Source organism: Hemitrygon akajei, chromosome 26 (assembly GCF_048418815.1).
Source record: "Hemitrygon akajei chromosome 26, sHemAka1.3, whole genome shotgun sequence".
Lineage (NCBI taxonomy): Eukaryota > Metazoa > Chordata > Chondrichthyes > Myliobatiformes > Dasyatidae > Hemitrygon > Hemitrygon akajei.
In genome coordinates, this window is record NC_133149.1 from 34,915,562 (window position 1) to 34,925,846 (window position 10,285).

Below are 10,285 nucleotides of genomic sequence, written 5' to 3' on the forward strand. Positions count from 1 at the left end.
CTTTTTCGGTTTCTGATGCGGACAGTGTTGACAGCGTGGAATTTGTGATGATTTGTCTGCAGATTTTAGAACTGGCTTATTTATACTGTTTTTATTGAAGAAATTATTCAGTGCACACATGTCGTCACTGGGCAAAAAAAAATACTCAGCACAAGATTTTTGCGTACACTGAGAAGTCAGAGTGGTAGTGGAGGATTGCTTCTCTGAGTGGAGGCCTGTGACTAGTGGTGTGCCACAGTGATCAGTGCTGGGTCCATTGTTATTTGTCATCTATATCAATGATCTGGATGATAATGTGGTAAATTGGATCAGCAAATTTGCTGATGATAAAAGATTGGAGGTGTAGTGGACAATGAGGAGGGTTTTCAAAGCTTGCAAAGGGATTTGGACCGGCTGGAAAAATGGGCTGAAAAATGGCAGATGGAGTTTAATACAGACAAGTGTAAGGTATTGCACTTAGAAAGGCCAAACCAAGGTAGAATATACAAGGTAAATGGTAGGCCACTGAGGAGTGCAGTAGAACAGAGGGATCTGGGAGTACAGATACATAATTCTCTAAAAGTGGCATCACAGGTAGATAGGGTTGTAAAGAGAGCTTTTAGTACATTGGCCTTTATAGATCAAAGTATTGAGTATAAGAGTTGGAATGTTATGGTGAGGTTGTATAAGGCATTGATGAGGCCGAATTTGGAGTATTGTGTGCAGTTTTGGTCACCGAATTACAGGAAGGATATTAATAAGGTTGAAAGAGTGCAGAGAAAGTTTACAAGCATGTTGCCGGGACTTGAAAAACTGAGTTACAGAGAAAGGTTGAATAGGTTAGGACTTTATTCCCTGGAGCGTAGAAGAATGAGGGGAGATTTGATAGAGGTATATACAATTATGATGGGTATAGATAGAGTGAATGCAAGCAGGCTTTTTCCACTGAGGCTAGGGGAGAAAAAATCCAGAGGACATGGGTTAAAGGTGAAGGGGGAAAAGTTTAAAGGGAACATTAGGGGGGGCTTCTTCATACAGAGAGTGGTGGGAGTGTGGAATGAGCTGCCAGATGAAGTGGTAAATGCGGGTTCACTTTTAACGTTTAAGAAAAACTCGGACAGGTACATGGATGAGAGGTGTATGGAGGGATATGGTCCAGGTGCAGGTCAGTGGGACTAGGCAGAAAAATGGTTCGGCACAGCCAAGAAGGGCCAAAAGGCCTGTTTCTGTGCTGTAATGTTCTATGGTTCTATGGTCATTACAAATTAGAGGGAATGTTGCTGCTAGGGTCCCTGCAATTTCTGCACTAGCCTCCCGCAGGGTCCGAGGGAACACTTTGTAAGTCCTGGGAATTTATCTATCCCCCATCTCTTCTGGCTCCATGTATAGATTACCACTCTGATCTTCCAGAGGACAAATCCTATCCTTTTGCTCTTAATGCAGTATATCAGAAGAAGCCCTTGGGATTCTTCTTCATTTTGTCTGCTAGAGCAACCTCATGTCTTCTTTTAGCCCTCCTGATTTCCTTCTTAAGTGTTCTCTTGCATTTCTTATACTCAAGTACCTATTTTTTCCTGCATGCCTATACTTGTTATGCACCTCCTTCTTTTTCTTAGTCAGGGCCTCAGTATCTTCCAAAAACCAAGGTTCCCTACACCTGTTGTCATTGCCTTTCATTCTGACAGAGACATACAAACTCTGTACTCTCAAAATTTCATTTGTGAAAGCCTCCCATTTACCAAGTACACCTTTGCCAGAAAACCTGCCCCACTCCACACTTGCCAGACCCTTTCTGATGCCATCAAAATTAGTCTTTCTCCAATTTAGAATCTCAACCTGTGGACCAGACCTATTCTTTTCCATAATTACCTTGAAACTAAGGGCATTATGATCACTAGATGCAAAGTGTTCTCCTACACAAACTTCTCTCACCTGCCCTGTCTCATTCCCTATTAGGAAATCTAGTATCACACTCTCTCTAGTTGGGGCCTCTAGGTACTGATTAAGGAAACTTGTGTGAACACATTTGACAAACTCTTTCCCATCCAGCCCTTTTACAGTGTGGGAGTCCCAGTCAATATGTGGAAAGTTAAAATCACCTACTATCACAACCTTATGTTTTTTGCAACAGTCTGCGATCTCTCTACAAATTTGCTTCTCTAAATCCTGCAGACTGTTGGGTGGTCTGTAATAATCCCATTAATATGATGATACCTTCCATATTCCTCAGTTCCACCCATAAAGCCTCACTAGACAAGCTCTTCAATCTGTTCTGACTGAGCACTGCCATGACGTTTCCCCTGATTGTTAATGCTACCCCCTTCCTCTTTAATCTCTCCTGCTCTATCATGTCTCAAACAACAGAACCCCAGAACACTGAACTGCCAGTCCCGTCCCTCTTGAAACCAAGTCTCACTGATGGCTACAATGTCATAATTCCACATGTGTTGATCCATGCCCTGAGCTTATCTGCCTTTCCTACAATACTCTTTGCATTGAAATATACACAACTCAGAACCTTAGTCCCACCATGCTCAACCTTTTGATTCCTGACTTTGCATGTCAGCTTAACAACATCTTTCACCACAACCACTCCACTATCTGTTCTGACACTCTGGTTCCCATCTCCCCCCCAGGAAGCACTAGCAAACCTTCCCACTAGTATATTAGTCCCCTTCCAGTTCAGGTGCTAACCGTCCCATCTGTACAGGTACCACCTTCCCAGGAAGAGAACCCAATGATCCAAAAAATCTGATGCCCTCCCCCCCTACACCAACTCCTTAGCTACGTGTTAAATTGTATGATCTTCCTATTTCTGGCCTCACTAGCACGTGGCATAGATAGCAAACCTGAGATCACAACCCTGGAGGTCCTGTCCTTTAACTTGGCATCTAACTCCCTGAATTCTCTTTGCAGGACCTTGTCGCCCATCCTACCCATATCACTGGTAATGACATGGGCCACAACCTCTGGCTGCTACCTTTCCACTTAAGAATGATGGGGACTCGATCCAACATGGCCCTGACCCTGGCACCTGGGAGACAACAAACTATCCAGGAATCTTGTTCTCATCCACAGAACCTCCTTTCTGTTCCCTTAACCAACAAATCCCCTATGGCTACAACTCGCCTCTTCATCCCCTTCCCTTCTGAGCCACAGAGCCAGACTCAGTGCCAGAGACCTGACCGCTGTGGCTTCTCCCTGGCAGGTTCTCCCCCACACCCCAACAGTATCCAAAGCAGTATACTTATTATTGAGGACCATAGGGTACACTGCACTGGCTACCTATTCCCTTTCCCTCTCCTGACAGTCACCATGTACCTGCCTCCTGCAACTTAGGTGTGACCACCTCCCTGTTGCTCCTATCTATCACCTCCTCATTCTCCTGTAAGAGCCGAAAGTCATCCAGCTGCAGCTCCAGTTCCTTAACACCTCTCTAAGGAGCTGCAGCTTGGTGAACTTTGTGCAAATGTTGTTATCAGGAAGACTGGAGGTCTCCCAAAGTTCCCACATCTCACATGAGGAACGTACCACTAACTCTAGACCCATCTTCGGCACAGTAGCTATGAACTAACAGAAAAATAATCCTCCTGGAAACTTACTTAGATTCTGTGCCTGTGCTTGTCCAAGTGTATTGAGCCGAAGTTGGACCACTTTAATATTGTCCCACTCACATAATAGCCACCCTGCTTACATCTCCTTTCTTTTTATTGTCTCAAACAGTGACTTACTCCCAACAGGACTTGCAGTTTTCAAACGGCTCCTGCCTTGCAAGATGTCACACATCCTGAGGTTGTATTGGTTGTTAATCCAATGACGCATTTCACTGTATGTTTCAATAAATAAATGAACCTGTATTCTGTATTGATAATTGTGTTTGGACTATGATTTGATAACATCCATATTATTTATGATGTTTTAAATGAATTAACTTCAAAATGCCAGAGTGAGATTTAATTTTAAATTCCCTGAATTACGAGTTGAGGTTTCTTGATGAATAAGAATCAGGTTTATTATCACCGGCATGTGTCGTGAAAGTTGTTAATTTAGCAGCAGCAGTTCAATGCAATACATAATAAAGGAGAAGAAAAAAAAATAATAAATAAGTAATCAATTACAGTATGTGTATATTGAATAGATTAAAAATCGTGCAAAAAATGGAAATAATACATATTTAAAAAGTGAGGTAGTGTTCAAGAGTTCAATGTCCATTTAGGAATCGGATGGCAGAGGGGAAGAAGCTGTTTCTGAATCACCGTGTGTGCCTTCAGGCTTCTGTACCTCCTGCCTGATGGTAACAGTGAGAAAAGGGCATGCCCTGGGTGCTGAAGGTTCTTAATAATGGACGCTGCATTTCTGAGACGTTGCTCCTTGAAGATGTCCTGAGTACTTTGTAGGCTAATACCCAAGATGGAGAGGACTAAATTTACAACCCTCTGCAACTTCTTTCGATCCTGTGCAGTAGCCGCCCCCCCCCCCCCCCCCCACATATCAGACAGTGATGCAGCCTGTCAGAATGCTCTCCACGGTAAAACTATAGAAGTTCTTGAGTTGTTGACATGCCAAATCTCTTCAAACTCCTAATAAAATATAGCTGCTGTCTTGCCTTCTTTATAACTGCACCGATATGTTGGGACCAGGTTAGATCCTCAGAGATCTTGACACCCAGGAACTTGAAACTGCTCACTCTCTCCACTTCTGATCCTTCTATGAGGATTGGTATGTGTTCCTTCGTCTTACCCTTCCTGAAGTCCACAATCAGCTCTTTCATCTTACTGACGTTGAGTGCCAGGTTGCTGCTGCGACACCACTCCACTAGTTGGCATATCTCACTCAATCCAAATGAAGGGTGGAAAATGACTACAGTGTAATTGAAATCCTTGTCATTGGAGATTTGCAAAGCACAAAGAGGACTATTTGATAGATAGATAGATACTTTATTCATCCCCATGGGGAAATTCAACTTTTTTTCCAATGTCCCATACACTTGTTGTAGCAAAACTAATTACATACAATACTTAACTCAGTAAAAAAAAATATGATATGCATCTAAATCACCGTCTCAAAAAGCATTAATAATAGCTTTTAAAAAGTTCTTAAGTCCTGGCAGTAGAATTGTAAAGCCTAATGGCATTGGGGAGTATTGACCTCTTCATCCTGTCTGAGGAGCATTGCATCGATAGTAACCTGTCACTGAAACTGCTTCTCTGTCTCTGGATGGTGCTATGTAGAGGATGTTTGGTGTGTGTTAATACAATGATGAGGATATTATGCCTACTATTTTTCTGTTTCGTTCAGCCAAAATGAAATTCCCATCCCTGCTTCACCTTGCATGGCAACAGTACTTTTCATTTCTGTTGCAGGAGCCATCCTTCATTAGTCATGCATCATTAATTATAATTGATTACTGCTGTATCACTTTCTTGGTAAGTTGGGGAAGTTGCTGGTCTTGCCAGAAGCTCTTCAGGCCTATGAATAAACAGAAGAAGTGGTGAAGGCAAATAGAACAGCAGTATCTCAAAAGAAAATTGACTAAATAAACGAAGGAGCAAAGTTGTCAAACTCTGGGGCTAAAAATAAAGGACCGATCTAGTAGCTTAATTAACAACCCCCTGCAGGCACAGTAAGTTTTATAGCTTGCTTCTGTATTGTAACATTCTACTTGAATGTGTCTAAGTGCCTTTGTGTGCAATCTGGCTATTACAACTCTGAATATAACATGAACCTAGTTATCATTTTAGCTTATTGGATGTTATCAGTCATCCTGTATATAACATATATTTGGTTATCACCTGTTCTATATGTGTATAATCAGGAAGGAGGTACAGGAGCCTGAAGGCACACACTCAATGATTCAGGAACAGTTTCTTACCCTCTGCCATCCAATTTCTGAATGGACATTGAACCCAAGAACACCACTTCATTACTTTTTTATTTTTATTTTTGCTCTACTTATTTAATTTAACTACTACATATATAAATTTACTGTAATTCATATTTTTCTATTATGTATTATAATGTACTGCTGCTGCAAAAACAACAAATTTCACGACATACTATATGCCAATGATATTAAACCTGATTCCAATTCTGACAATATATTCAATTATTGGTTATAGTATCTAGTTAATGGTTACTCTGCATATGATACAAATCTGATTATTCTGTACAGTATGTAATCTACACCCAGCTATTAGTACATAATATGTATCTAGGTATTCCTGGATAAGCAGATTTATAATTTGTTATTTTGCATATAATGCTCCCATTTCTGAATAAGGTCCAATGCAGAGACCTTTGATAAGATGTCCATAAATATATATTCTCAAGAAGTACAATATATTCCAAGGTGAACAATAACTGGGAAAGAAGGACACTTTTAGAAAGAAAGAAAGATTAGCTTTATTTGTCACACGTACATTGAAACATGCAGTGAAATGCACCATTTGTGTCAATGACCAGCCCACAAGTATCATCATGATTATAGCACCAACATACTGTAGCTTGCTCATAAATTACTAACCCTAGCCCATTCATTTGTGGAATGTGGGAAGAAACCAGAACACCTGAAGGAAATGCATATGGTCACAGGGTGAACGTACAAACTCCTTACAAATAGTGGCAGGAATCGAGCCCTGATCTTTCAGCTGGTGTTGGAAAGTGTTGTGCGTACTCCTATGCTACTGTGTTGCCCACACGGTATGAATTAGTGCTTTTTTGGAGAGAATTTGGGTGGAGTGATGGCAGCAACCAGAAACTAGTGAACAAAAGAAGTGTTGTGAGGACTCCAGGGAATAATGTTTCAAACAGAAACCACAGCAGAGAGCAGGCTGAGCTCTGAGAGATGTGTTCACCCACTACCTGCTGAAATAAGATGCTGCAGCTCCTGGTCCCAATACTCAATCAGAGTGAAAGCTAATGGCAACATTTTGAGAGCATCCATAAACCTCTGGGCTACTAGGGACGTCAGTAAGATTTCTTCCTGTTCTCCAGGGAGGGTGTTGTAAACCACAAAGCTTGTGCAAGCAGATTAAGCTATAGTTGCATCATAATAATAATTTACGTTACACTCATTCCATCAATGAAGTACAACAATTTAATTTGATTTATGTACAGAGTACCCAGGAGGAACATTAAAACACATCTTTCTAAAACATAACTGTACACAATATTAATTACTCACTGGACTCATTGACAGTATTTAATGGGATGGTTTCAAGCCTTGTTTGCAAGCTGTTTTGAGAATAGCCAACAACCAGGAAATAATCACTCAGAAATATCCAGGGGTTCCTTGTTTACTATGACACAACTGAGCCTATTGAATCCACACCAGCAGCTCAGCAGAAATGTAGTCACATGCAAACCCTGTGCAGACAAACCCAGGTCAGGATCAAACCCAAGCCCTTGGAGCTTTAAAGCAGCAACACCGACGACTGCACCACTCTGCCACAGTTATCTACGGACTGACCAATACTAAGTCACACATTGAATAAAAATCACAAAAGTGTTCATAATAGTATAACAACCATGAGAGAGCAAAACAGATTGAAACATCCACACCCAGAGGAAATTGCATATACTAGAAGAACTCATAATCAGCATTGTGACAGCTGTACGGAAATTAAAAGTCACACGTTGAATCACCAATAACCAGAGAATTAATAACTGGAGATGGTTTGGGAGGGCAGGGATTACACAGAATAACAAATATCATGAGTGGCCACACATGGAATAAACATAACTGGGAAACAGGTAGTGATCTACAGAATCAGAGGTTAATTAATACTCAGGAGAGTACCACTCACACTATGTAGCCATCCAATGTGATAGTGTATTACAGTCTGGACATAACACGGCAGTGCATAATCTCTCCCAGGGTATGGAGACCTAAGTAATGGAAGAACAGGAATACAATGGGAGCAGGGCTCAACCAATGAGTCTTCCACCCTGCTACATTATTCAATAAGAGCATTTCTGATCCTCGGATACACTTACTTTCTTATTTTATCTTAATATCTTCTTAACTCAAAACTCTTGCTTTGTGCTTTGAGCGTAATTATCAAAGTCAACGTGAATGTATTATAAAAATACATATATGTCACCACAAACTAACTTGAGATTCATTTTCTTACAGGCATTTACATGAAAATAAACAATAGAATTTGTGAAAAAACTATACATAAACACTGACGAACAAAATGTTCAAAAGAAGACTCATTTTGCAAATAAAGAATAAATAATACTGCAAGTCTCAAAGATTCACAGTTGTCCAATTTTTTCTTCATTTCATTTGTATAGGCCATTCCCTTTTTCAGAGCTGTGACCCCTGAGAACTGCTTCCAGACTCTCCTCCAGGAGAAACTGTTCTTGGCAATAGATCAGAACAAATGAGCAAAAAACTTAATAAAGTAGCAGGTTTTATGAAGAAAATTAAAAGCTGAGAACTCGGAACCATAAGACCATAAAATACAGGAGCAGAATTAGGTCCATTTAGTCCATCTAGTCTGCTTTATCATTCAATAATGGCTCTTTCTTTTCCTTATCCCCATTCTCTTGCCTTTTCCCTCTAACCTTTAAGAACCTTTACCAATCAAGAATCTATGAGTCTCTGACTTATATACACACAACAACTTGGGCTCCACAACCCAAATGTGCAATGAATTCCACAGATTCACCACCTCTTGGCTGAAGAAATTCCTCCTCATCTCAGTTCAAAAACTACATCCTTTGTTCTAAAGATGTGCCCCCGGATCCTAGATTCTCCTGCTGATGGAAATATCTTCCCCATGTCCACTCTACCCAGGCCTTTCAGTATCTGGTAGGTTTCAATGAGATTCCCCCTCATCTTTCTGCACTCCATCTGGTATAGTCTCAGAACTGAAGAACTTTTGAAAGCAAGGAGGAGAATTTTAGAATTGAGGTGGACAACACTGGAAAGCTAGGAGTAGGACAGTGCGGGCAGGAGTGATGGATGGAGAAAGCCCCATGCAAATGAAGTTTAGCAACTGGAGAGCAGAGATGTGGATGAAATGAAGTGTATGGAGGATGACAAATGGAAGCTTATTGAAGAAAGAACATTAATGTTCTTTCTCTTCTGGTCTGTCTGCCTGTTCATCAGTCCATCAGTTCCTTGTTAGTATTATGGTTAGTATCCCTACCTGTCATGTGAGAGTTCGGGGTTCAGTTCCCCAATGGGGAGATGTTTGTGGGCAGCATGGTAGTGTAACAGTTAGCACAATGCTTTATAATGCCAGCTGTGAGATCATGGCTCAATTTGTAAGGAATTTATAAGTTCTCCCCAGGACCATGTTGGTTTCCAGTTTACTCCCACGTTCCAAAGATGTACAAGTTAGGGTTAGTAAGCTGTGGGTGTGCTCTGTTGGCACTACAAGCATGGCAACACTAAGGCTGCCCCCAGTACATCCCAAGTGTGTTGGTCGTTAACACAAATGATGTATTTCACTGTATGTTTTGATGTACAAATTAAACTAGTCTTGATCTTTTATCTTGTCGCTTGGGGATGTATTATATATACCCCATCACCTACGCATTAATTATTCTCTGCAACACACACAAAATACTGGGGAACTCAGCAGGTCAGGCAGCATCTTTGGAAATGAATGAACAGTCGATGTTTTGGGTTGCGACCCTTCTTCAGGACTGAGAAGGAGGGGGGAAGACACCAACATAAAAAGGTGGGGGGAGGGGAAGGAGGCTAGCTGGAGGATGATAGGTGAAGCCAGGTATGTGGGATAGATAAAGGGCTGGAGAAGAAGGAATCTGAGAGGAGAGGATTCATTATTTTCTGTTTTTCAATTGCTTGGTCAAAGTATTATGATGTGAAATGTTCGCCAACATGGTTACCAATGATTTGACAACGAGGCGTAAGAAGGAATGATTGAAGCCAAGCTCTTTGTGTCATACATCAAGGCTCATAAAGAAGATGGTGAATGCTTCACATGAAATTAAATTAATGATTGATGAAGATTATGATAAATGGAAGGTGTCTGTCTAAGATTAAATAGTCAGAACTGCCCCATTGAGATTGGGTCCGTTCTCTTGTTCAATGATGTTAACAATGCAGTACAGGGTGTCTGTAAGCACAAAATAGGCTAATACAGATTTCCTTCAGACTTGCAGTAAAGTCATTAACTTTACTGGTGACATGAAGCAATGTGGGTGGATAACAAATAAAGGAGATTCATTATCTTCAGGGATACTTGGACAAATTGCATTGATCAATGTAATACAGCAGACAGATTTTACTGTGGCTATACATTAGGTAATGCTTAAAAAGCAGTATTAC

At 40.9% G+C, this 10,285-nt stretch overlaps 1 protein-coding gene across 3 annotated transcripts in view; it reads left to right on the forward strand.

Moving 5' to 3' along the window:
• Positions 1 to 8,214, forward strand: part of hoatz (HOATZ cilia and flagella associated protein) — a 72,595-nt gene extending 64,381 nt beyond the window's left edge. For 2 of the 3 annotated variants that reach the window (XM_073029849.1, XM_073029850.1), the window contains exon 6: positions 3,703 to 3,828. In XM_073029849.1, the coding sequence (XP_072885950.1) occupies positions 3,703 to 3,796 (94 nt within the window). In that variant the 3' untranslated portion in view covers positions 3,797 to 3,828. Of the gene's footprint in view, positions 1 to 3,702; positions 3,829 to 8,113 lie in introns of those variants that run through there. The other variant, XM_073029853.1, reaches the window with a different exon arrangement.
• The last annotated feature ends 2,071 nt before the right edge of the window (positions 8,215 to 10,285 follow it).